This window comes from Drosophila suzukii, chromosome 3 (genome assembly GCF_043229965.1).
Source record: "Drosophila suzukii chromosome 3, CBGP_Dsuzu_IsoJpt1.0, whole genome shotgun sequence".
Classification (NCBI taxonomy): Eukaryota; Metazoa; Arthropoda; class Insecta; order Diptera; family Drosophilidae; genus Drosophila; species Drosophila suzukii.
Window position 1 is genome coordinate 7106473 of NC_092082.1, and position 27925 is coordinate 7134397.

Here is a 27925-nt window from a genome sequence, read left to right on the forward strand (position 1 = left end):
GCCTCTTCTTCATACGGAGAATGATAAGTAGTAGTGATTAAGTTATATCGAATTTACATTACTTTATTTAATAGATGTACTTACCCTATAATCGTAGTCATGACGATTCTCCAAGCTTATGTCGCTGTACATGTCTTCAGTTGTATCACAGTTGGAGCTACGGCCCGATGAGTTAAAGCTCGATGATCTGTAGAGTTGGCTGAAAAAAAAAGATTAAATATTTTGAATTATGCAAGTTCTTAATTACTTTAAAGCAATGTTTTTTTAATAAGTCAAAAATAATTAAATTTTCTTGTTTTTGTAAGAGCCCTAATTTTTGAATCAAGGCGCCCTGCGTTCTTCCTCTTCCATGAATGTGATCTGGCAGCACCAACATTTTTTCGGTCTGGCAGCACGGATAATTTTAATTCGAAGAAATTTAATTTGTGAGAATTCTAATATATGGGTTGAGTCTTTACTAAGGCAAGTCAAAATTTAAAATCGATCTAATTCGCTCTGGTCTTGTTCGATTCGCCTTGCCTTGTTCGAATTCGACGTCTACACGGCAAATTCCAAAGACATAGACCAAGCATGTAACTTACATTGGCCTTCATGTAATTTACATGGATTTAGGCGCCACCTATGTGAAACAGCATACACCAAACGATTGGAAAAAGTGTAGCGTACTTTTCGACAGAATGGCAGACTACGGTACTATGGAGCAAACTACCACTTTTTGAGGCATGTTGGTTTATAAAATGTACAGGTTTTCTTACAATATCAAAACTTTTCTTTGACAGAATGGAAGTATGTCCCCAAGCGACTTTTTTTATGAAATTAAAATAAATTTAATGCCCCATATTCACCCAAAATTATATGATTGTGTCTTAAATAAAATGGGTTTTTAACTTACCTGGCTAAGGCATTTGAACTGATCTGTCTGCGACCCGAACTGAAAACACAAATAAAGTATGGATTAGTAAACCAAATATAATTCAACGCCATTTTACACTTCACCAGCAAGCCACCAAACCACTAAGAATGGATAATTGTAAGTTTAACCCTAAGCCTAAACCAACCACAACCTATAGAAGCCCTTCAAAATGGAAGAAATGCTAGCAATTCGAAATGCAAATAAATTAGCTGGCATTGAATGGCCAACAAAAAAGGCACTACCAACAAAGGCAACTTGTAAAACAACTTGACGCAGGCAGCCAAACAAAAATAAAAGGAAACCAAACACGTGATAATGAAAAACAGCCAGCCAAATTACAACAAAAAACGAGCCACCCACGCGAGCAGGTAAATGAAAAATGGGAAAAGCCGAAATGCAGCCAAGAAATTGTAGCAGCAACGAAACGTCAAAGACAAAATAATTGCGAAAGATGTAGATGTACTACAGACAGATAAAAGAGTCTCTCAGATAGAGACAAAGGCGCAGACGACTGAATTTCGAGTAAAAGTGGAAAAGTGGGGGAAAATATGTGTTTGTGTAAAGTGCACATCGGGAAAATGGGTCAAAGGTGGGAGACATTTTGCAACTACCAGTGCTGAAAGCCAAATGAAGGGGAAAGGAAATGGAAGAAGAAAACTGCCGGAAAAGTGTCGTTATTTATATATTTTTGTTGAAAGGTATTTGGAAAAAGTGAACTATATTTTATTTTTACTCAGCTAAGCCGTAATAACAGAAGACCGAAAATATTATAAATAATTTATTAAATCAAAAGAAGCATAGAATGCGTTCATAATTCATAAATTTATTTAATCAATTTTAGTATTAGAAAACCCGTTAACTCATCACTCATTACAAACAAAAAACGATTTTCAAACTATAACATCACCTGCATTTATAAGTATTTTGTTTTCGTTAATACTTTCAAGCATTTTGCGGTTTCTAACCGAGGTGATCTCACATGGAAAATTCATGGAAAATGTTTTGTTTTTAGTGGGGCCATAAAAGCACAGATACGAAAACCGCAAATAGTTTCCGTTTTGGAAAATTAAAAATAAGTAGACTAAAATTTGCAAAGCCAGAAAAGTTTGCAAACAAAACGTTAGATATTCCACTTTTTTTCCTCTCTCTCTGTCTCAGTTCGGCCCCAACTGAACTCATTAGCCCACTTTTGAGTATAGTTGAGCTAAAAACATAAAACATTCATGAAAATCTATCTCATCTGGGTTTATGGCTCTCTATGAAGGCAACTTTATTTTATGTTTTAATTTACTTTATGTAAAAACAACCTACAAATTGAAGTTGCGTGCTCGTAAAAAATGCAAAAAATCTAAAAACAAGCCAGCAAATTATTGCAAATTGACCGAAGCCGAAAAGTGTTGGGGGGACCTGCTGCAAAATATTGCGCAATTTTTGCAGCCAAAAAGCAGAAGCAAAAAATGCAAAAAAAATCATTTGCGGTTAGTTGGATAGCTGTTTTTATGAGTCAGTGGTCCGGCTGGCATTTTATTGATGCAAAGTGAAGTTGACATTAAATGGCAGCCGAAAAGTTGCAACTTTAAATTCGTCTGACTACAAAAGCCAGTTTTTCAGCACTCAAAAGTTGTATTTTGCTAGAGGCAGCTGTCTACATACGTCATAATAAATAATAAAGACTGAAGTACAATACTTTGATCTGATGTAAAGCATAAAATGGAGTTATCTATTCATCTATTTTTAAAATACAATTTTTTGATAAGAGCATTTAAATTTGTGTTATTATTATGTAATTAAAAAATGAGCAAATAATATCAAAAAACAGTAGCTTACATAAGCACATTACTTATATGTACTTTTTGGTAAATTTTTTGTTTGCTCACATTAAACTCAACAATAAATCCACATAAAACAAAACAGTAAAAGAAAATAACGAATCAAAAAATGACAGTTAATTGTAGACAAAAAAAACGATCAAGGTAATGGTATGTAATCTCTATAGCAACGAAAAAAAACTGTTTAAATATGATTAAGGTCGTTGGCAGCATTTCAAGGAGTGTTGAAAAGGGGAGGGGTTTATAGGGGAGTGGAGTCAAAATTACTGAATCAGTTTTCATCATTTGGGTAACCTTGAATTTCGGAGGGGAGTGCTTGAAAATTTCAATGAAATTCGAGACTTTGACCGGAAATCGTGCAGCGGTTTTTCTTTTTTTTTACAGACTACCTTCTTGAACTTCAACTGATGATTTTAAAATTCTTCACACAATCTCGAAGGTAATAAATCAAGAGATATATAAAAATGTAAAGAAATGGAGGTATAGGTAGAAAATCTGCCAAAGCATTTTACCAAAACACCTGTTGAATAACAAAGTCTACCAATTCTAACCCCTCCGTTTTAACTTTTTTACCGCTCATTGTAAGCTTATTACCCTACCTCCATACCCCCTTGTTTATTCTATACCCTCTCGCAATGTGTTCCGCTTCGTTAACCTTTGCGAGGGCGAGGGGTCAACTGAAAAGGGTGGGAATGGGAGGTGCACGAAAAACAGAGAGGGAGCTTTCAAAGGTATTTCAATTGTTATTTAGAATGAGTTGCAGTCATAACCAAATATATGTATTTTTGTGTAATTTCTAAAGGTATTTGTTGGCCTACCAAAATTGTATAATCAGAAATAAAAGGTAACTAATGGGTACAAGGCTTTTTTATAAAAATAAAATATTATTATAATATTGGAAACAATATGACCGATTAAGTACGAGATAGATCAGGGGTTAAGATATAACAAATTAATCATAAAACTAAGTTTTTGTTTTCGAGTCTTATTTCAGTTTTTATTCGAAAAACATTAAAATTACATTATAATAAAATTGTTCTCAGCCCTAAATATTTACAGATTTTAATAAAAATTTTTTGTTGAGCTCATTCTTTTATTTATAAAAGTACTGTGCTGAGTATCCCTGTTATAAGGTGTTTTGTTCTTCCACCGAGTTAACAAATACATCAACTTATTGGCTGATCATCTCGCACTGAGATGACAAAAAACGGATCAGTAAAATTAACTTAACTACGTTTCCCTACGTCACTTGCAGCTTTTAGCAAGAAAATGTTAATTGAATGCAGGGGAAATTCCCTTCCCCTCTTCAACTAAAATCACCTGACAAAGGGACCCGTCTCATAACGAGTTAACTCTTTACACAGAAATGGCAACCAGTTTGCCGTACTTGTTATGAGACCCGGCTTAAATTATAGTAAAAGTCAAACTTTAATGATTTTCAGACCTGCGCCGAGGGTCTTCCGAAATTAAATAATCAACTAAGTAAAGGTGGCAAAAGTTTCTTGAACTTTGCTGCTTAAAATTCAAAACAAAAACAAGAAACAAACAATGGATACCAAGCCAAGTTGGTGTTTTACGGCCATTATCTCCCCGAGTTTCTTTTATTTCCAGCAATTCTCTTTGTTTTTCGCCTGTCTTTCCTTAATGCAATTTATGTCTCATATTTTGCGCGCCAATCCTCAAAGCGCGTCAATCAATCACGATCGGATTATGTAAAAATAAAGGAGGGAAAAGCAAACAAAATGGGGTAAAAATGAGCTAGACAAACACCTGTCCCCCGTCAGGTGAGATTGACCCACATAATTTGGCGGAAGCTTTTTTTTTTGGCAGCCCAAATCAAGTTTTCTGTTGCAGAAATTGTTGTTCACAGCGAGACGCCTCAATGGTTTTGGGCATACTGTTACTATTTCAGCGGTGTTGCCAAAGGGTGAAACACACCTTGCCCACTCACCTGACCACGCCCCCTCGCCCCCCTTTCAGGTGGTGCGGCTTGAAAACCGCTTATTAAGCGCCTGGGAAGTTCAGCTAATTGAAACTATTAAAAACAACATTTTTTTTTTGAGTGCCTTAGTCTGGTTTTCGTCTGGTTACGAGAGTATCTTGTTTCTTGAAGATTTTTTTGGATAATTTAATTATGGAAAAAGGCAAAAAGGTATTCATTAAAATTTCAGAGAGCAGGAGAAAGGGCGGCAAAAGTTTACAAGAGGGGATGGTTAAGAAAGTTGTAATTATATGAATTATATGAATCTTTAAATTTTCTACAAAGATAATTTTTTGGCATTTCATTTTATACATTTTTCTTTTTATTAAATGGTTATTATAATTAATTAACTGACACAAAACTTTTGTTCTATATTTCTAAAAATTATTTCCAGTTCCCAAAAAACTTTTACCATTTTTTGTGCTTCAGTTGGTTTCTTCAGAAATGGTAACAAAATTACTAGGGGTCAAAAAATGTCGCGATTGTTGCCATTTCCAAAGAAACAATGCCTTGAGTCACAGCAAATATAAAGAAGAAATGTCTTTTGTTGCCGGACAGGTGAAAGTATTTATGGACATGTGGGCGTTAGCTTTTCCAACTAACTTGTAGTGGGCGTGTCTTGTGAGCTTACTTGAGAACTAGGTATGAGTATAACAAACAACATGAATACAACTAGGTGCAACAACAACAACAAGATTGTGAAGGGTTTTAGTGAGAATTGAATACGCACTTGTCTCTCAAATGACTGCGACGACGGTCATAAGGAAAATACTCAAAATATTCATCATCCATTTAGGCGGGATCTCTTTATTTGTATTTAATTGTTTATTAAGCGGTCTATATTTTATCGTTGGGTTAGCTCATTTGGTTATCAGTTTTTACTGCCATTGGCCGCATTGTGAACGTCATTGACTTTAATTTGTTGATTTTAACCGATAAGGTCTACTTCATTATCTTTTTGATAAGATTAAAAGCTTGAAAGAGTTAAACCATAATTCTTTGTGTATTAAAACATTTTTAAGATACCATTGAACGTCAAATCTTTATAAGGAATCTACTTGAAATTTAATAAATCGAAAAGGAGATTGGAGATATTGCAGCACATTAACAATGCGATTTATATTCTTAATAAATGCTTTTACAGTCTTAGTGTCTCCTTAATGATTAATATATCCATAAGTATTGTATTAATCTGTGTACCATGGGTTTATATATTTATATTTCTACTTTGAACATAAGGAAGAAATTTGCACATTATGTGGCACTTGGCACTCGTATATTGATTTTTATTCAGTTATACACATAAAAAGGTGATGAAATATTTAATTGACAATAATATATGGTAAAATCCTTGTTATAAAACCAATATAATGCCTTTTAAAGACCTTCCAGGATATACGACTTTTTACACTACAGCTCAATTTGTTGCACCTCCATTAACTTCACTTTTGATTTGGTTTATGAGCCGCTCAGCAAATTGTTGGCTCGTTTTTGCCACAGAAAAGGAAATTTCGTTCGAGAAAACGCACTCGCACTCATCATCGGCAAATTAGACACACTTTCGCAATTGACGGGTCCGCCAGCCACACTTCACTTTTCATTACGAATCTCCTCAAGCCGAACATCCAAGAAAAGCCATACCGAACCCAACCGCAATTGTAGCCGCCGATTAGCGGATGGTTAATATTTCAGCAGCACGCTGTTGGAAATCGCTCTGATAACGTCGTTAAACGCTCTCCGCCAGCGAAATCGAAATCAAACTCAAAAATCGAAAAGAAAATCGCTGGAAAACTGCACTCTCGACTGCACTGACCAACTAGCAATGAAATCGTTCAGCCCCCCACGGGCAACATTTATATGGCTGCACTCCGGGTAATTAAGGCTATATAAAACTGATTCGATTTTGATTGATGGATCTCAGCAATGCGAGCAGGAAAGGGCGTTAAAGCGGAGCTGAAGATGCGGTGAGTGTGGCAATCGATCGAATGGATCAACTGCACTTCGGGACTTGGCTTTAAAAGGTCGATTACTCTTTCAACTCCTAACGCAATCAAGAGTCTTCAGTTGATTGGCTATGTCGTTACTGCTTTGAAAAGGCGTTGAAATAAGGGTGTAATGTGGAAAGATGTTATTGGGAAACACGTAACTAATCTTTTTAGAAATCTTATAAGCAGAAGATATGATAGGTTTCATACAACTTGAGGTTTACTTGTGGTAAAGAAAGCTATCATAAATAAACTTATGCAATCAAAACTTTAAGCAGCTTTTGTTTTTAATTTGAAATTTAAATTACTTTCTTTAAAGAAACACCAAATTCTTATTTTTAAATTCTTCTTCGAATAAATATAATAATAAAATACAAACAAACACCTTAATTGTTGTGATCTTTATTGGTATAATAAAAATTTATTAAACTAAAGCAATGTTAGGTCGTGAATACTCATGTGTGAAAATAAACTATGTAAGAATAATTATTTCCCAAAAATAATACAAACATACTTTTAAAAACTCGAGTTCTTTAATATATTTGTAAGGTTGTATTGCACAAAACTGAATAACAAGTTTCAAAATAGTCTTGTAAGCCTGCATCAACACCTTCCTCTACACTTCTTTGTACACATTCTGATCCACCCATTTTTTACCTGCCTGTATACAAATGGGGCTTTAATTTGGATGAATGCATGGGAAAAACGCAGCACAAAAGGGCGTGGGCCCCTTGGAACCCAGGGAAAAGTCACGTGCAAAAGACGAGACACACATGTCGAAGATGGAGAAGAGGATAACGCACGAGAAGAAGAAGAAGGCGGCGGCAAGACCCCCCGATTTTGCATGGGAATGTGCAGTATATAGCCAAAGACTGCGCTTGTTATTGCGGCTATTATGATGGTAGTTGAACGTCATTAAGGCGTGACGCCGTAAATTACCAAAGTGTAAGCTACAGCAAAAAAATAAATACAAAATCTCATAAAACCGCGCAGCTCAAATTAAAAACGTTTTCTATTTCGTGGAAAGCGAAATTTACGGCCAAAAACAAAACCGACAAACCAAAAATCATAATTAAATCTATTTGCACAAATGTTTCACATACGACGCGTAGTCTGGGGCCCCCAAAAAAATATATATGTATATATAAAACAAAACCCGCACACAGACACTTTCACATACTTTTGTTTTCTCAATGGATGCGGCGGAATTTTGTATGTTTTTTTTTTATTATTATTTGGTTTTGTACCGGAACACTAGTCACAGACTCTCGGGCGATTAATAAATAATCAAATCGGGCCAAAACGACGACAGAAATTTGCCGACATCCGCACGCGGTTACAGTGAAGTTTGAACTAAAACCGAAAACCACATTCCAACTTTTTAGCCGCCTGCCAATCTAAAGGCGACCAAGAAACAGGTTCGAAGCCGGAGAGCCAAATAATAAACAAAGCGAAAAAGCAGGCCAGAAGAGCGAACAAGTGTGTGGGAGAGAAAATGAGAGGGCCAAAACCGTTTTTCGTTGCCAGATAGTTTGAAATAGACAGGTAGTGAGAAAAGTAGTGAACAGAAAAATTGTACCATTCATGAAAATAAATAAATAAATAAATAGGAATTTATTTTAGCAAACTTTCCTTTCCAAATGGCTTTCGAAAACTTTACTCAAACCTTTTACAAATGAATTTAAGAATTAGAAATATCAGAATATCATTATAAAATATTTTTGATCAAATCTGAATGTAACTGAAAAAGTAAAACGTCAATAATTGTTATTATATATTTTTTAAGGCCGTATGACAATCGCTTGATTTTTGAATAACTAAATATCATTTCCGTAACATGATAAGACGTAATAAAGTTAAAAAAAACGCACTTTCATTAGATAGACAATATCATACAAATAATATAATTTGAATTATATATATATTTTTTTAAACTTTTTAATGGTTTAATGCATTTTTAAAATTATCTATCATATTTTTAAAAAATATGTTTCATAGTAATAGTAGTATTTTCATTTGTACAATCTGGCAACTCTTCTGCAGCCTCTCTGATTTCCCATGCAACTTGTTTGCTGCCAACATGTTGCCCGGGAAAACTAAAAACTAAAAGTGCACTAAAAACAACATCAACAAATCTGGCCAACAATGAACATTCTCAAGTGTGTATTAGATGGAAACTAACAAAAACCGAAGCCAAATTGTCGACAAACGGTACTTTCGAGCTGTTTTTGGCTGCCAAATCATTCAAATGCATGCAAGCCACAAAAACGTGGAATTGTCGCCGAGTCTGCCAATTAGCCAAGAAATGCAAGCCAACTGCCAACAAAGTTTGGCCCCCGCAAAGTGGCTTGGAAAATGCCTCGATTAGGCAGCCGGTCACCTTTAAGGCTAATTGAGGGCCACCAACGGATAGACTTGGGAATTATGTGCGGCAAAATAGAGATAGACAATGAAATAGGTGAAAAGTACAATAAGAGATAATTTAAAATTGAAGGCAAGATGTCAAGGTTAGAGTAGGACTTTATCAGAAAATATAAGGAAATCTTTTCAAGCGATTTAAAAACATAAAATAAGGGAACTACAAATTATCTGATTGATGATTCAAATAGTAACATTACTAGATTGTATTTAAGGATGTCATGATACCAAAAAATTACAAATTACAAGATGCTTCTGTTTACTTCTTATGGCAAGCATAAAAAGTAATCTATAGTTTCCATCCTGGAGTCGGGATTGACATAATTGCACGTTTACGCATATTGCTCTGATCAAAGGCTCTTGGCACGTCTAAATAATCTTTTAGGTCATGTGTATTTTTGGATATCTTCCCTTTGGGTTTTGGTTTTATAGTGGGCTTCTTCAGGACCCGAGGTTGCTGCATCAGCGATTTCTCTTCAAAGTGCACCCTATGTTTCACCAAAGGAACTTCTTGAGGCTTAGGTTCTGGAATCTCAGGTTCTACAATCTCAGGTTCTGGATTCCCAGGTTCTGGAATATCTGGTTCTGGTTCATTATCCTCCTGATCTGCAGAAGTTAGCTCAACAATCTCTTTTCGTTCCTGAGGTCCTGGAGAACTATCACGTTCTTTTTTGGTCTCGCTCTCATATAAGGCAATAATTACATTGTTTACAACCTCTTCAGATTTAGTTTCCTGAAGCTGGGGCCCTATGGCCGCATTGAGGGCATCTTGCAACATGACCATATCCTGGCTTACAAACTGAACACGATCTCTCAGTGATTGTATCTCCGACATGGGCACCTACAGAAAAATCATATTTAACCCCCTCTAAGTAGGTTCTCTGTACTTAAACTTACTTCATTCCACCGGCGCTTGAATGATTTAAATGCCATCCAAGAGAGTCCAATCAGGAAAATCGTAAGAATCACTAGGTAAGTCTCGGATCGATCCCATACTAAGAATCTCCACAAGTCAAGCCCCTTGAGCATGAACCAGCAAACCGATTGCCAATTATAGCAGAACGGTGATATCTTTACCGATGTTTCAAAATCAATTTCTTGGCGTATTTCCCACATTTTACTGTTGAATTTTTTGATGATTTGGATCAAAAATTTGGATTGTCTTACACAAGGAGTTGCCTGCTGCTAGTCAAATTTAAACTGAAAGCCACAGGAGAATAGAAAACACTATTTTCCCTGATTGCTAGATTGAATAAAATTGGCTAACTATATTCAAACGAAATGAAAACTACGATTTTTTTAAGTTCTTAATTTTAGCCACCTTTTTGTTTAGAAAACAAATTAATAGTGGTTTTTTTACCATTCCCTTTCCATTCTCAGATTAAAATCTTTAATCTCTTCCCACAATTTTCCCTTAATTGTTCTCAGTTCTTTAAATGCATTTCCCCCCTCCATTTCCCAGCGCAGCTTGGTTGAATGCCAAGTGCAGAGACTGGGAAAAACATGTTCCCAGCAGATGAGCAAAAACAAAGGCATTTGCATGACAAATTCAAGTCGACCAGTGTTGTAGAAGCCATGGGAACATCAAGGTCCGGATAGTTGTCAGAGCATCCACAATTTACAGCCTGCGTGGGGTTAACTGATTTCTACACGCCTTAAATGCAGAGGAATCTAATTACTTTTGCAGATTTCTCGCATTGTTAGAGTCTTGATAAAATGACACTGTACCCTATTGAAATTACCATATCGTTCATTATAAAAGACGTTGATTAATATATCTAAACATTGATTAAATTATAGAAACATTGATCAAATTATTGAAAATATTGAAAATGCAACGCAATGCCAAAACAACCAATCCATTTATTCAAAACAACTTTTTTTATAAAAGTTAATACCGATCCAAAACAAGTCTACAAAAATATGCCAGAATCGATAAGACCTCCGCAGACTGAGTTTTATTTTGGGTCATTTTTTTTTTCGCGACTTGACAAAAGTGCCGGCCTAAATTCTGAAGAGTAAACAATTGCCGCAAGTTAAACCTGTTTCTGGACCCTCTCACTTCACTTCCTCTGATCGCTTGAGCGAAAAAATAAATTCCAACAGCATGACAACCCCAGCGAGTCAGCGAAACTTGTAAGCCAAGTTAAGAGGGAAGGAGTTGGCCAAAAGAGGGGAGCAGAAGAAAAGACCCGCATCTTCTACCTTCAACCTTTTCACTTCGTCCCCGAGAAGAGTTCACAAAAGCTGCCAAACTGCTTTTGGCCCGAGAGCAGGAAACACGGTCCCCAGTTGACAAGCAGAACTGCCAAAGGAAGTTATATAAATACTAGCAGATCCCATCGCAGAGTTCCCATTCTATTAACTAAAATCTCTTGCTTTTAATCTGATAGATTTATTTGACTTTTGTTATGGTCTCAGTTGCAATTAAGTCCCGAGTAAGTAAGCAATTTCTTTTCGTTGTAACTTTTATGACAGCCCGCAGGCCATAATAATAAATTTCGGTTTTTGGGGGTGGTGGCGGAAGGAAAGCTCTTGAAAATTACCCAATTGAACATTCGGTTGTACAACAATTGAAAAAGGCGAAAAAGATGGGAAAACACTGATAACTTATTTAGGCAGACGGAAAATAGGCAATTGAGTAAGGCAACTAATGGGAGATTGGGAAATTAACAAAATTGGAAACAAGTTCCCAATAAAATTATTTCGTTGCTTGTGAAATTTTCAATAGTATAACTGATAAGTAAGAAAAACGAGTTAACTGTTTAATTAAACCGATTATGTACCAAATTTGGGGAATAAAAAAACGTAATGGGACTAAAAAATATTTAATTATAAAGTTTAAGGTACCATTAGAATTATTTATAAATGAAAAATATGTTTATATACAAATCATTAAACCAAAACCAAAATGGGTCAACAATGAGGGTTATGATACTTATGAAACTCTACATGAAAACCCAAAAGAAAATATATTTGAGATGGCTTACTGTCTCATGGATCCCCAACGACGCTGGGATAAACTATCAGGATTGCTGTAAGAAAAATGTTGATCAATTGGGGAAACTATATCGATTTTTACATTTTAATTTCGATAAATCTTATATATTGTATATGAGGTTCTAGATGCTAGAAACATTATACATTCCATAAATGGGTAAAAACATAAATACTGGAATTTTATAGATATTTTTGTAGTTTTAAAGAAATGGAAATAAAAAATAATTCGGTAATTTCTAAATAGTGTGGACCAGAATATCAAAATTAGACCTCATCACGGTATAATTTAAGAGAGTCTCTCTTACGATCAGGTGAAATGGAAACTCACCACGGTTTTAGCAAGTTGTTGGACAAAGGCGGAAATAGCGAGAAAGAGACGGGTGAACACGACTAGAAAGAGAGGCATGATCGCTGTGATGTGAGAGATTCCGAGACCCGAAGACAGAGACACGCATGAATCACGGCCCAAAGCGTTTCATGTGCCCAAGACTGAGCATAGAAAAAACTGGTTTCAGTCTGTGTATGCATTTTTTATGCCCCACACATATACCCATGCCTACTCACAAACACAGGTTTACATAAAGAAAAGGTTAACTATTCAAATACGCTTTTTTTATGTTGCCACGGACAGACAAATTGAGAGTTTTTGAATTGATGAAGTCTCTGGGCCTGGTCAGCTTAATGTTCGCGGCTCTTACGTATTCAACCCGATTATGTGTGCAATCTTATAAACGTCTGACAACTAAGGAAATTCGCATTCGCTTCGATTTCCATTTTGGGACCTGGCCCGATCAAATGAGCGAGATTACCTGGTGGGAGTTCGCCTCAGACTGCGCCTGGCCCAATTGTCCCGGGGCATTATGTTCAGTTCGTCATCACTGGAACAATGAAAGCGAGTTAATAAAGTAGTCAGGAGTTTCAACAATAGAAGTATACAAGGCGTTTCAGTGTCAGATATTGCTAACGAATTCATTCAATTTGCACTTGTCACAATTAAAATTAAAATGTTTATTTACTAGGCCTGAGAGCATGACTGCAGTTAAATACAAAAACGTAGTTGAAATATGCAACTGAATCCATTATACCAAAACGGTTCCAAATTAAAGACAATTTTTTACTTAAGAAATTAATCGAAATGTTAAATATTTATATACATATATTGTTTTACAAATCATAACATATTGTAGTTCTTTGTTGAATACCGATTTCCAAAGCTGCTTTAAAATAACAAATTTCTTTTTAATTTTTGAGTAATGTAAAATAATATTATAATAATACGTTTGAGTGTCTATTAAATTTAGTATTTTAATATTTTTTAGGGTTCCTAAGTTCACAAATTATTATTAGTTTAAATATTTTGAGCATTCATAAAATAATTATTTTTCTACTGAGACTTTAAAACGCCATGGATAGTATTTTTGAGAACTTACTCTTGGGGTGTTGATGAGCCGACGTGCGGGGCCAAATCAAGTTCGATTCCAGTGCTGCCATTTAAATTGTTATTTCCGTCGTTCGAGAGTCCACTGTGATTGTGCTGTGAGCTCGTATTGCCCACACTGAGATTATTATTATTATTATTGTTTATGAGGTTGCTGGTGTTGTTGCTGCCATTGGAATTGGTGCTGCGACCTTCACGAAGTTGGGTGGGATACTCATTTTCGCCATAGCCCTCAAAGGATTCGCCATCAGAAAGCGATGAACACTGGGATTTGGCAACGCCCGCTATGGTTTATAAAATTAATACATTAAAAACAATTTCATGATTAAATCAAGGGTTTTTTTAAACCATACCTGTGCTGGAGGGCGGACTGCTGGGGGTGGGACTACTATCGCCGGACATTGTCTCCGCAAAGAGAAAATCATTTGTGCTGGCTTTTATCGAAGCATTGCCATTGGGCAACTGGATTCGGGGCATAGGAGCCATTTTGGGGGAAGAACTGCAACTGAAATAAAAAATGTAAAGGTTTAAGTTCGTTGTCTGCAAAATTCATTTAGCTATTCAATTGACTACAGTCATGACATGCAGGTCAATAGGTCAAAGTGCTAAACTAACTTCGACATGCAAGTGCAAAAAGTTTAGCAAAAGTAGGAAAAAACAAAAGAAGACCATCGATATATTACTTATTGATTGGAAACTTAACGAGAAAGTTATTTAGTCTTAAACTACCTAGTGCACTTAGTGATATTAAGACCTTTAAGCAGGTCAATACTCCCTGAATAAAAGTAAAAATATCCCTTTCTTTCTAAATTAATAGACCTCAAAAAAAATAAACTATTGTTTAGGAATCCCTATACATAGTATTACTAAAGGCATTTTCTTCATAACCAAAAATTGTCATACTATTTAGGACCAACCCACAACAGGTGCCTTTTTCCGTTTCCGGCAAAAGGAAAATGATAATTATCAGTCCAAACCGTCATAAACTAAATGGGTCGAGGTTTTCCTGTGGACATTTCTTCCCTTACTGGTCACTTGCGTTAGTCCACACTTTCCCTCCGTTCAATTACCCGAAACTTTGAGGCATGACTAAGACCCTAAGTACTTTTATAGAAGTCCCCCGATCTAAACGTGAGTAATTACCTATATTTCTTTTTTAATTGGTCGTGGCTCTGCCTTGCCATCATTTTCGGTTTTCTTTCCCGAGTTTCACGCTTTCGTTTTTTTTGGGCATTGTCACAAAAAACCGGTGGGTGTTCGAAAGGAGATGGAGAATGTGTAGTACAAACAAAAAACCTATAAATACTGTGAGTACATTTGCCCTAGTGTTGATGTCTGATTGATTGAAATGTCAGGGCCGTTAGTTGTCGTAGAATGCCGAATTAGGTCAGCTTTTGTTTTGGGGATTAGGAAAAATAACATTAACAAATAAACAGAACCGGTCCAACATATAGATTGAGAAAAACGCGATAAAAAAAGATATATCCTGAAATGTTTTGTTTTTTTTTCTCCCATAAATTTGGGAGTACGAATCACACCTAAATATGAGTAAGGCGAGCATTTCTAAGAATTTGCATGATCATTTCATGATTAAAAAAGACTTTCGCTACACTTTCACTCACATTAAAAACGACCAAAAATATTATTTAATACATATTGAAAATGATCAAAGATCATATGGTATATTATCTCTTTAAGTCTTTCCACTAATTTCTCCTGCTATAATCCAAATTACATATTCCATCATGGCCAACCACCTATCAATTTCATAATAAACTAACCATAAACTTGTGATTAAATATCGATTGTACGTTTAATTCGATGCAAAACGTTTTCAGCTGAAATAATATGCAATAATGAGCATACATATGTGATTAAACAGAGAGTGAGGTTCAAAAGAAAGAAAAGAAAATAGTAAACACACAGCCGGCAATCAAACCAAATGAAATCAAATCAAACATACCATTGACCAGCCCACAAAAGGAGGTGACTTGGAGGGAAATGCAAAAGCAAAAGAGCAACGAACCCTGGGCGAACCCAACGAAAAAACAACAAGTGTGCACTGAAAAAATCGATGAAAGTTACTCAAAATAAAACAAAGCTAAAAAAAACCGCACACAAAATTGTTTTTTCCCCCTTATGCAACGTTTTCTTTGGCTTTGGTTGCTTTGCATAATGTTTTCAAGTTGGGCGTCAGTTTTTTATGAGATCTGCCACCCCCAATGGTTCACATGGCTGAAAGCTATGACATTTGATTAACTTGGCTAATTCCGATTGCTATTAGGAAAGCCTAATATTTTTGGAAAAACTCATTATTATTAAAAAATTATTACATCATAACTTATAATAAATATTTTTGTATGCTTTCTGATAATAACAATCTTTCTTTGTAACTTTTAAAGTAAAGATTTGTTACGTAATCATAGGTTTGACGTTGACTCGAGTTTTTTATTATTTTTTCCCTTATAATATGATAGGTAGTTATTAATGCAAATGGCAATCTCTATTGCCAGCTGGTTTGGTCAGAAAAAAAGGCAAGAAATAACTAAATCAACAACCAGCTAAGCTAGAAATGCAGTTAGAAGAGAAGCCAACCGCTCAGTTTACAGTTACTGCAGATGCTCGAGGGGCTTAGTTTTTCCGAGCTTCCCATGAGTTTTCCCCCTCTGGCCATTGAGATTATAAAATATATTTCCCATGGACGGTTTTCTTTTGTTTGCAGCTTCGTTGCAATTATCGTTACCTGATATGCAAAGTAAAGTTAGAAATATTTGAAATAGAAATAAATGAATAAAGAATTGTGTGAAATTTCAAAACAAAAGAGAGCATCGAGATAGAGATAGGTGGTATTACCAGGCAAAGAATGTCGTGATTAACTTGGGTTGAGCTTCCATTGAAGATCGGAGATTTTCAACATGCAACAGTTTTGGGGGGACTGGAAACTCTATTGCATTTTTGATTGTTGACAGCTGTCTATATACCGAAATTCATAACAATCTGATCTGAAGTATAATACTTAATTTACTTTTACTAGACTGATAATTCTGACCATCTAGTTTATTTCCTGTATAACTAATTCCCTGCCTTCTGCATAATTTTATTATAGCCGTATAGCTTTTTAAATCATTTTTTTTTCACTCAATTCCATTTGTTCACGTCCAATCTCACCCATATTCGCCTATTAGCCATTAACACAGTGACCCAATCCAGCCTTGAACCATTTCTCAGGCCACTTTCGATCCATTAACGGCAACAACAGAGAGCATAAAAATGAGGCACTGCAGTTCAGAAGGCCGAATCATTAGCCATATGCTAAAGATCAAAAACCCGATCCCGCCCCCGCCAAAAAATGAACAAAACTCATATATGTCTGTTCAACTCTATATGGAATTGTATAATTATAGCACAAGTTGAGAATTGGAGGGGGCGGTACTGCGCTGACAGCATGCAACTGAATTTGGGTTTAATTTTTATTAGATGTTATCCGAGACTTGACCAGCTGGCTGCCCACCCCCGATTTCCCCCGGCATCCACTTTATGACTAATAAACTTGAACTTGTGCGAGTGAAAATAATTGAAAAATTGAACCGATGAGAACAGAGAAAGAAAAAGGGGAAGCAGTATCTCATGGATTGTTCAATTACTTGTCAGTTGTTTTGTCAAATACATATGTAATCCATCCATTCAATGGTTATGCAGATGCTGTGTTGTTGTCGCAATAATACTTGGGGATTATGGAACCGCACGTACCAAAAGAAAAGATACAAGACACCAAGGAAGCTCATTAAAGATTCCAAGCCATGTGGCAAAGGGGCGAGTTCGAATTCGATACGATACAGAGAGTGGATTGCACATTTCATAAGAATAGTTTCGAAAATTCCTCTGAAAAACCTCAATTAAAGCGAGGAAAGAGTGCGGAAATTTCAACAGATCCTTTTCCTTTTCAAGTGGCAACAGATGCGGAGATTTTTTTGAACTACCTGCTCAAGAGATCGTATCGCTAAGCAGAAACAGCTGTTTTTCAATTAGTTTTGGTCTACTCAAAAAATCTTCTTCGGTGATTTATTTGCTTATCACACTTTGCCGAATCGGTTCAAAAAATATTCATGGAGAGCCAAACGTGTTTAATGCGTGGAAACGAGAACTTCTCAAGACATCAATACTATTCAAATATGTTACGTGCTTTTGCTAAATATTCCGCTACATAGTAATCAATTGCTGAAGTAACTAACAAAGGCATTGAAAATACACTGTGGGATTTATCTAAAATTCGAAATTTACTTAAAACCAGGTTCCAATTTTCACTTTCCAAGATGAATTTTTCCCATTATAAAAATATTTACTTTTTATAATATTATTAACATTAGATCATAAAACCGCTTTTTTATCTTTTGCCTAACCTTCAAGTATACTTATCTAGTAATTTAGCTCCCAAAGTCCCAAAGTAAACGCCCCACATAAACAATCCAAAAACGCCCACAAAAAACAGACACAGTATAATAACAATTGAAGAAAAAGACAGAACCCAAAGAGGTTGAAGCAATATTGATGAATTATACAAAACACAGACTGGAAAAACAAAGAAGGAAATTTTGTTACAACACTTGAATCGGAAAATTGGGTCATTGGGGGGAGTGAAATGAAGGGGAACTTAATAATGGAAAAGCGACAAACTCTGAAGAAAAGAAAAAAATATTTAAGGGAAAACATTAGGAGAAATGGAAATTCTAAGTTTTACATTTATAAAACAACTTGTTTTTACTAATGTCTAAAAAAAATTAAAATATTTGGAAAGCAAAATGGATTTTCAAACTTAAGGTGATATCTTGTTATACTATCTTGAAAATTTAAAGCCTGAACCCCTGACATATTTTCTTTTTAGTGTAGATCTGTTAATCCTTATGTCGCTGACACGCACTGTATATTCCGCAACCCACACGGTATACTTTGAAATCAATTAGTAAGTCCACAACACGTCTGAATCAACTAGAAGACAAATCTCATTTGCGCCCATGTTGACATATTTTATTTTAGCTCCGTGAATTTATTTTTATGCCTCGAACTGTCGGCACCCATGGAGAAACTCCAGCGATATATATCTTTCTCTCTAGTTTGCACTCTATTTTCGATCCGGTGAATGCTTCGCTGGCAGTTCCCGCTAATTTGTGTCCCTCCCCGCAGGTTTTGAATTCTCCTGCCGCACACAGAAAGCGGAAGACAAGGAGGCCCGTAGAGAATCCACAAGAGCAAAAATTCCACGTCAAGTTTTTGGTGAATGCCTTTGCTGAATGAATAATGAGGCAGGCGTGCCGTTTCCTATTTTACTGGGTATACGGAGGGGTTGAAGGGACGGAAGAACAACCGGCAGAATCCGTAGACCTGTCTACGATATCTTGAAAGGAAGACTAAGGCAGGTCAGGAAAATCCGGCCGGAAAAACACAGATCTTTGTTTATCTAAATAAGAAAATATGCAAGATCTGTTTTGGATAAAAATAATGAGTTAAAGAACTAGCTTTAAAGTTGTCTTATGTAAAGATTCGGGTGATTTTTTGATTTATTTAAATTAATATAAAAAAGAAAGACCCATTTTTTATAAAGCTTCTATGCCTTTTATGGATATTAAATGATTATTTGACTTTTTAATGCTTCAATAATTCAGTTAGGTACCTTAAAATATTTCAAGCATGACAAACAAGCCCTAGTTAGTGTATTTAGTGAAAAGTAAATACGGAAGTGTATCACAGATATAAAACCTGGTAAGTACATATGTCTGTACATTTATATATGTGGGATTGTAAGATGCACCGCCAGCAACAAAGTTGAAAAGCAAAACACATACATTCAACCACATGGCAACACATGACAGAACAACAATAAAGAAATGAAAAGCACAGGAAAACAAAACAGACTGTCATAAAATGCGACACCTGTTTAAAGTAGAGGTAGTCCCCCCACCAAAGACCCACCTATTCAGTTCTTTTCGTGTGTTTGCAATGCATTTCATTTACCGCAATTATTTACTTTGTCTTGATGCGGGCTCTTCAAAAAGGTAAAAAGAACCATCCACACCAAATGTAGACAGAGGATTTCCTCACAAAGGGAACTCTGAAAAATGGTATACCATTTAAGGAATAGCTACAGAATAACAAACAACTTTTGTTAATTTTAAGTGATTTTTTATCAGAATTGATTAATTTTTGTAGAGGTTATTCTTTATTATGCTTAGAATTTATGGTACTCCTTTACAATATCAACTCTGATTTTGTATCTTTGCATATAATATAATCATAGAAGTTCCCAGTTTTAATAATATATTTTTTAATAATAAAATAAATACAGTATATTTTTAGAGTGTATAAAAAATAGTCTACAGAAAACTTAATTGAGGGCTTCTTCTTTTTAGGTGCATTGAACCGACGGCACAGGTGGAAGAAGAGGAAGTCGAAGAAGCGGCATTTGACCCAGTTTGATGGAATGGCATTTGAATGCATTTCCATTTGAGTCGCTCATTCAGTCAGTCAGTCAGTCGATCAACAAGTTTTTTTTCAGGTTGTTTTTCAAACCAATTAAGTGTCATCTGGCTCTTCAATCAGCCATTCATTCAACCCCTCCGAAGAGAGCTTTTCCCACCCCCATCTAAACAAGCTTCTGGCACAATTGAATTCTTTCACACACTGTCTTCCCTGCTCTCTTCATTAGGGATTCTACATTTCATTCTTGTTTAGCTTTTGGCACAATAACAATAATAGCAACAACTGGCACGAGTTCTCTCGTCATTGCCTTGTTTATAAACAAAATCGAAAAAAAACCTGCATTGAAATTAAATAAAAAGAAATACGAAATCTTTTTATTTCAACTTGTTTACCTTGAATCGCCTCGAATTGAAGTTCAAGCAATTAATTACACTCAATTTTAGCAGCGATTTATTTCTCGCTTTGCATTTATTGCATTTTGCTTAATACGATTTTGTAAAAGCCTTCTCAATCAAGTAATTAAAATACTAATGACTTTTTGCTTAAATTGAAAGGGAATATTTACTGGCAGTTTGTTCAAAATTATATGTTTAGTTAGGAAATAAGTTTTTGAAAGTATTCTTTATTACCTATTGCCTTTCAGGCTTCTCAATAAGTTAATTAAAATATTAATAACCATTTGTTAGGGGATATGGGATTGTAAATTATATGGTGTGTTTTTGAGACACCCCAGCTGAAAATTAAAAAAGAAAACGCAAAAAAACACTACCAAAGCCGCATAACTGTGCCAAGGCAAAATATTCCAAGCCAGCAGCAAAATTTATTTCTTTCTTGGTTTTTTCTCTTTTGTTTGCTGGTCAGTATTGTTTTTCTTTTTTTTGGCAGACTTTGCAAAGTGCAAATGTGAAACGAGAACCATGTTAAACAGAGGCCAAAATGAACTTAGGGGAAATAGACGCACTTACAAACCAAAAAAAAAAAGATATCAAATTACAGTGATGCAACCGAAAGAGGAAGCAGCTGCCTCTGCAGATTTTCCATCTTCGACCAAGTGGATCTCAGATTACGGGGGGAAAAACCAGAAGATACTCGAGGGCAAGATGAGCCACTTGTAGGGCTGCATCCTGTCTCATAAGGATATCGATAAGGCAGGTGGTCCGGAAATAGTTGACAATGCATGGGCACTTTAATTAATTAATCGTTGGCATAACTTCCTCGAACTCCAAAAACCACAAAAGCCCAGAAAAAGTGAGGGGGCGGGTAGAAACAAAAGCTGAAATAGCCAACAAACCAAACAAAAAGTCAACGATGTCTCCGGTTGGCACGAAACCTGGCTCAAACCCACAATAACAAAAGCTATGAGAGAATTGCAAGCGAAAAACAGGGGGACTACGAAAATCAACAAATAAATATAAAACAATTGCGAATTTTCGCATTCGTGGAAATGTTACAACTGTCCCACACAAACACACTCACTAAGTAAATAAATGAGCAAAAGTCGTTTACTTAATTGCCAAAAATAAAAGAAAGACGACACCAAAGGGCGACTCCTAAGTTTTTTTAGACGACATTTGAGAATCAATAACATTAAGAATGCGTGGCCATTTTGGAAGAGTAGTTAATGACCCATAATGGGGATGTGTGTTGATATGTATTATAGAGAATTATTGAATGAAATATAGCTCACTTATATTTAGCTTTAATGACCTAATGGGTACTGAAAAGTTACTTTATAAAGCTCGTAAAAAATCAGACAAGTTGTATATATCTAAGAAATTGTCCAGATGTCACAGAAAATATCAACCTATCCAGCTAACAAAAAAAATCCAATTGAAATCAAATAAAATTTAAGCAGCGATTGAATATGCAAGTTGGTTAATACTACAAATATACATGGGATCAGAGGTGTCTAGCTTTGAAACTAAATCTTTTAATGCTTCAACTTTTCTAACGCAAAGTCTTTATATTTAACAAGTTTTATTGAGTTAAGATAGTGGAAATAGGCGTATGTACGTATAACAAGCTTTTTGTAAGCTAAAGATCAGATTAAGATGAGATCATTTGGGATTATTCCTACAGATATGATAAAAACAAGGTGATAAAGCTTTTTTTCATGAGATTTTTTAAAACGGCCTACTTACTTTTTAAGTTTTATCGAAACCTTGACATATTTTAAACTCAAATCTACTAAATATCCACCAATTAGTAATACCTTATCTCCGTTCCGGTTTTCCCCCACTTTTGCTAATTTGAGAAAAAAAATTGTCTTTCAAACTTTGGCTAATTAGCAGCCGTTTTGGAAACAGTTAGTTCGGTTAACACACCTGTTGAAATATATTTGCTTATCCAATTGGAGCAGACGACTGACTTTAACGGTTAACGGGACATGGATTTGGTTAAAAACAAAAGAAACGAATTATTTGCACTTGGCGAACAGCCACAACAACAATTGAATAGTGAAAACACACACAGGCAAACACACACACGCGCGAATAGGAGCGAGGGAGACGGAGATAGCCGGCGGAGCGCAACAGTTAGATTTCGTTGTTGTTGTTGTTGCTGTACTTGTATTTGTTGCAGAACAGGTAGTTGCACAAAAAATGGCCTAAAATCGGCTATTTGATTTTGTATTTAATCGATTTGATAGCACTTTCACTTAGGTCTGCATTATTCGCATAGCAAAACACTTTTAACTTGATTTTTGTATGTAGATTGTAATTGTACGCGTGCGTAACGTTGGTAACGTCTTTAGCTTTTTTTTGTTGTGATTTTTTTTGGGTTTTTACGTGGGAAAATATACCGCGCGCGCGTTATCGAAAATATGTAAATATTAAAGTGATAAAAAGTTTTAAGTTGTCCCTAGGTGTTCATGGTTTTGTTTATGTTTTTATTCGACTACACGCGCGCAGCAGCAACAACCTTTTGTTTTAGATCACAGAGTAAAAATTCCGCAGCGCTCCGACGTCGAACCTTCCGATTTTCCGATTTTGAACAGATTGACAAGTGTGACCGCGGAGCGAAAAAGTTTTAATACCGTCAGCGGGTACTCCATCCTGGCTAGCGGAGACACCACCCTAGCTTTTTTGTTGGTATTTTTAGTTTTATTCTGGTATATACCGGCTAGCTATGTTTCAGTCTCTAACAGGGCTCTGTTAAGTGTCAACAATTATTAACACGCCATCTATAATGGCACTGTAATGTGTCATCGTTTGGTAACACGCCATCTAAGGCGAAATAGCGGAGACACAAGCCAAATGTCGTGACTCGATAGTTTATGAATTTAAATTTTGGCGGTTGATGAATAAATCCGCAAATAAGCCGTTAAAAAATGTTGTTAGAGTCCTATTTTTTTTAAAGCATAACTTCTAATTTAACTTTTTAAATTTATGTATGCAGCTTTTCCAAAAAAAAGTTAAAGATTGACCTGCAAAGAACGTTTGAACAGAAAAAAAGTATAATTTATTTTGTTTGATTTGTTTTTTGAATTTATGTATAGTTTGCTTTCTAAGCTTTTTTTCTAAAGTGAATAAAAATCATTAATGAAGAGGCTAACTAAACTTGTTGAGCAGGTGCAACAGGTAGGATGTCTTGGCAACGTCACGTAAACAGAGCAAAGGAGCTCAAGTTCAGCTGTTGCATTGGAAACGGTCGTGCTGCGGAATGTTTTATCGATAGCCACCAATGGACAAGGACCACGCCATAACAAAAAGGTATTTCCAAGAGCAGACAGGTCCTCCAGCAATGTCGCGCTACAAAAGCCTTTAAAAATTGGTAAAACCCAGTGGGAAAGTGAGTTCGGGATCGGATAATGGGGAATACGGAGAGTAATGTGACCAGCGGGGTCAAGAAGCAGGCCGGAGTGTCCACCCAGGCCCTCTACAAGTTCGTAAATCTCAAGGGCGGCGGACTCCTCGTGGATATGATGAAAAGGGCCTGCCAAACTAAGCAGTTTGCTGAGATCGATCACGCCATCAAGACCAAGGTGGAGCCGTTTTTGTACAACAAGGGCGCTGGACGGTACTTCCCCATCTCGAAGCTCGTCCTGCTGCGCAATGTGGATCGCCCCCGCTCCCGTCAACTGCCAGAGATCCGAGCTCTGGAGAATCCCGACGACGACTTCAACATCCATGACTACTGCCCTGAGGTTTCGGAGGCCGAATATATCTCCAATCCAACCGCCTATCGATTCGTCTGCTGGGATCTGAATGTAAGTGGATAAGAAAGTTGGGAGTTTTCTGGAAGGCTTTGCTTTGGGGGTTAAGACCCCCTTTTTCCAGAACACCAAGGATAAGTATATTTGTTGATTATCTAGAAGTTTCTAGTAACTGTTATATTTAAATAAAATTATAGATTTAACTAAAGGATTAGTATGACTATTTAAAAAAAACACGAAATCGAGAACTTCTAAATGTTCAATTAAATTAGAATATCTTATGTAACTTAAGTATTATATTTAAAGCCTAATGAATCCCTTTTATTATCTTCAGATGCGTGGGGCTGTGGGCGAGACCATCCTCCATTTGTGCCTGTTAAACGCTTCTTCCTTGCACGCTGATCTTGCCAAGAGGCTCCTCAAATTCTACCCGAAACTTATTCTTGATACCTATATGAGTGACGAGTATTACGGAGAAAGTGTCCTGCACATTGCCATTGTCAATGAGGATCCTGCCATGGTAAAATATCTATTGGATGCCAACGCAGATGTTCAAGAACGGTAAGAAACTCCTTTATAGGTCACGAATAGGTTTAAAGGTAGTCTGTTTATATGAAAATTTGGAAAATATATTTTTAAAACAGTTGCTGTGGAGCCTTTATGTCTGCGGAGGATACAAAGTTCTCCCGAACAGATTCGCCGGATCACGAATACGTTGCTCTTTGTCCCATGACCAACTATGATGGTTATGTCTATTGGGGCGAATACCCCCTGAGTTTTGCCGCCTGCTTGTCGCAGGAAGAGTGCTTCCGATTGGTTTTGGCCCGAGGAGCCGATCCCGACTTCCAGGACACCAACGGAAACACCGTTCTCCACATGTTGGTCATCTATGAAAAGATCGAAATGTTTGACGTGGGCTATGAAGTGGGCACGAATATCCATATAAAGAATGTTCAGAACCTCACGGCCTTGACTTTGGCTGCCAAGTTAGGAAGAGTCGAGATGTTCTTCCACGTGATGAGCATCGAAAGGGAGATCTACTGGCAATTGGGTAGCATCACCTGCGCCGCCTACCCACTTTTGATGATTGATACCATTAATGAAGAAACCGGGAATATTAACAAGGATTCGGTGCTTAATTTCGTAGTATTTGGTGATAAATTGGAGCATCTGGAACTGCTGGATGGCGTGGTCATCGATCTACTGAAGACGAAATGGGACACGTTCTGCAAGTCGCGGTTCTACAAGCAGTTCTACATGTTCGCCCTCTACTTCCTCATCTCGTTATTCAGCTTTATCCTGCGCCCAGGTCCGGACAACAAGGAGGACGATGAGGATGCGGCTAATAGCACTACGGTTAAAAATGATCTATATAGGCAAAATGGCTCATATACGTACCACCGGCAGACTAAGAGGGGCTCGATGACTACCGAATACAGTTGAGTATTACAATAATTCATTTTACATTTTTAATGTGCCTTACATAATATGGTGTGATACCGTAATGATAATGGTATTTTTCATTTTCTCAGAAACATTCTGGCTAAATTTTACCGAATATTATGATCCATCGGAGGTGGAGGTCCTGCCTGCTTGGTGGGAAAGTTACGCCCAATGTCCTTTAATGAATCTAGAATCCGATTTGGCCAAGCTCCGAATTGTTGCAGAATTATTAAACTTTGTTGGAGCTATTCTATATCTAATAGTCGCCTTGCGAGAGGCTCGTTTTCTAGGCATAAAAATGTTTATTGAAAATCTGGTAAGCCCTTGAATTTATATTAGAAAATGTATATATTAACTTTATTAATTTCTTAAGATGACGGCTCCTTCACGGGTAATGTTTTTGTTTTCCTGTGCTTTGATGATGACCATACCCTGGTTGAGGGTTTCCTGTCTCACCGAAATCGATGATCATGTCACCGTTGTGATAATGCTAACCACTGCTCCGTATTTTTTATTCTTTTGTCGGTAAGTTAGATTTGTTAGATTGTTAATAGGCAAATGTTTGTGATCCTTTTTTGTACATTTTTGCAGTGGCTTTAAAACAGTTGGTCCCTTCGTAGTGATGATATACCGCATGGTCATGGGAGATCTGCTCCGATTCGTCTCCATCTATTTGGTGTTCGTGTTGGGTTTCTCCCAGGTATCGATATATTTTCAACCCTCTTTGAGCATGATTTCTAAACGTATCTTTTCTCCAGGCTTTTTACATTATTTTCCTGACCTTTGACAGTGGAACGCCGGCAGATGGAGAGGATGCAGAGTCCAATCCGATGCCGTCGCCCATGGAATCCATAGTGGCTATGTTTCTGATGTCCTTAACTAATTTCGGGGACTATTATGGAGCCATGGTGTCCACGCAACACGAGTACGAGGCAAAGATCCTGTTCTTCCTGTTCATGGTGATCGTGAGTGTGTTGCTGGTGAACATGTTGATCGCCATGATGGGTAATACGTACCAGGTGATCGCCGAGATCCGCAACGAGTGGCAGCGTCAGTGGGCCAGGATCGTCCTTGTGGTGGAGAGGAGTGTCCCACCCGCCGAGCGGTTGAAGAACTTTATGCAGTACAGTCAGTCAATGTCGGATGGTCGAAGGGCCTTGGTCCTACGGTTAAATATGACTGTAGGTTAAATATAAATTATATTATTATAAAGAATCATAATAATCATATCATCTTAGGAGGAGGAAAAAGAGGAGATGAAGGAGGTGCAGGAGATGAAACGCATCCATCAGCGTTTCTCTAAGAAGAGACAAATGGAACGCGAGGCCCGCGCCCTTCGACGTCAACAGGAGTACGAGAAGTTCTTCGGCACCGCCCCCAAATCGGAAAGTTCCGACAACAACAACTTTTGAAAATCCATTTGGAAAAACCAGAGTCACTTAATTAGTTCAAGTTTTATTGGGCCTTGTTGAAATGTGTTCGTTTTGAGCAATAAATTTAGTCTACAATGCGTTTCACAATTCAAAATTTATTTTGTTTATTTATTTGGGACAGGCGCCTTTAAACGGTCAGAAATACCAAAAAATAATTTGGCAATAAAATAGTGTCGTATATTTTGTTGAATAGGACTTTATAAACTTCATTATAAACAATTATGTTTAAATTTAAATATCAGCTGTTTTAGGAAATTAAAAAAATATTCAAATGGCAAACACTTGAAACCATTTTACCCACAGCCATTGGCACATAATCGATGACTTATTTACCAGAGCGACGAAAAATCTGTGGCACAAGTGTCGATGCATGCAAATGACAGGTCGCCCAAACAAACAAATATCAAAATCAAATTCACTCAAAATAACATTTAATAAAATCAATGTGCTTATAAAGTTTGCCAACCAGAAAAAGAAGGAAGAAAAATGTTCAACAAAAGGGGGCAACAATCATCCATTCTACGATGGGTCCTAGGTAAATTTGCATTTTCATGGGGCGAAGTGGTAGTGGGTCCATAACTCAACGACTAGCACTTTTTTTCAGCTCTCATGTGCGTTGACAGTTTTAAATCAAAGAGCAAAGCACAAATGCAAACAGAGTTTAACAAAGGTCAAACCCTCAACCCTTGACAACCCTCACCAAACTCTGCACCCAATCGGCAAAATAAATTGCAAACTTTTCTTTCTTTTGCACTTTGATTTGCATAAATAATTTACTTTAAACAAACTCTTGAGTATCGGCAAAAGAAAGTAAAGAAATTTCAAGCCAAGAAAAAGGCAGTCAAACGTTAGGGGGAA

At 36.5% G+C, this 27925-nt stretch overlaps 3 protein-coding genes across 12 annotated transcripts in view; 1 reads left to right on the forward strand and 2 right to left on the reverse strand.

The window, feature by feature from the left end:
- The window catches only part of nuf (rab11 family-interacting protein nuf), a 46047-nt gene extending 23013 nt beyond the window's left edge, over positions 1-23034 (reverse strand). For 3 of the 10 annotated variants that reach the window (XM_065864855.2, XM_065864853.2, XM_065864851.2), the window contains exons 1-6: positions 13918-14069; positions 13557-13848; positions 12936-13004; positions 12117-12161; positions 893-931; positions 85-199 (exon numbers count right to left, since the gene is read on the reverse strand). In XM_065864855.2, the coding sequence (XP_065720927.2) occupies positions 85-199; positions 893-931; positions 12117-12161; positions 12936-13004; positions 13557-13848; positions 13918-14050 (693 nt within the window). In that variant the 5' untranslated portion in view covers positions 14051-14069. Of the gene's footprint in view, positions 1-84; positions 200-892; positions 932-5453; positions 5639-7888; positions 8017-12116; positions 12162-12935; positions 13005-13556; positions 13849-13917; positions 14070-22362 lie in introns of those variants that run through there. The other 7 variants (XM_065864858.2, XM_065864856.2, XM_065864852.2 and 4 more) reach the window with 5 other exon arrangements.
- On the reverse strand, positions 9325-10318 carry saturn. The gene is made up of 2 exons (XM_017078770.4): positions 10024-10318; positions 9325-9967 (listed from the first exon to the last, which is right to left on the reverse strand). The coding sequence occupies exons 1-2, from the start codon at positions 10240-10242 to the stop codon at positions 9416-9418; spliced, it is 771 nt and encodes a 256-aa protein (XP_016934259.3). The 5' UTR covers positions 10243-10318; the 3' UTR covers positions 9325-9415.
- Positions 23035-23720: 686 nt separating the features above from the next.
- Positions 23721-27161, forward strand: nan (transient receptor potential cation channel subfamily V member nanchung). Its single transcript, XM_017078201.4, has 8 exons — positions 23721-24245; positions 24526-24752; positions 24836-25629; positions 25724-25950; positions 26008-26159; positions 26226-26334; positions 26393-26815; positions 26873-27161. The coding sequence occupies exons 1-8, from the start codon at positions 23847-23849 to the stop codon at positions 27044-27046; spliced, it is 2505 nt and encodes an 834-aa protein (XP_016933690.3). The 5' UTR covers positions 23721-23846; the 3' UTR covers positions 27047-27161.
- Positions 27162-27925: the final 764 nt, after the last annotated feature.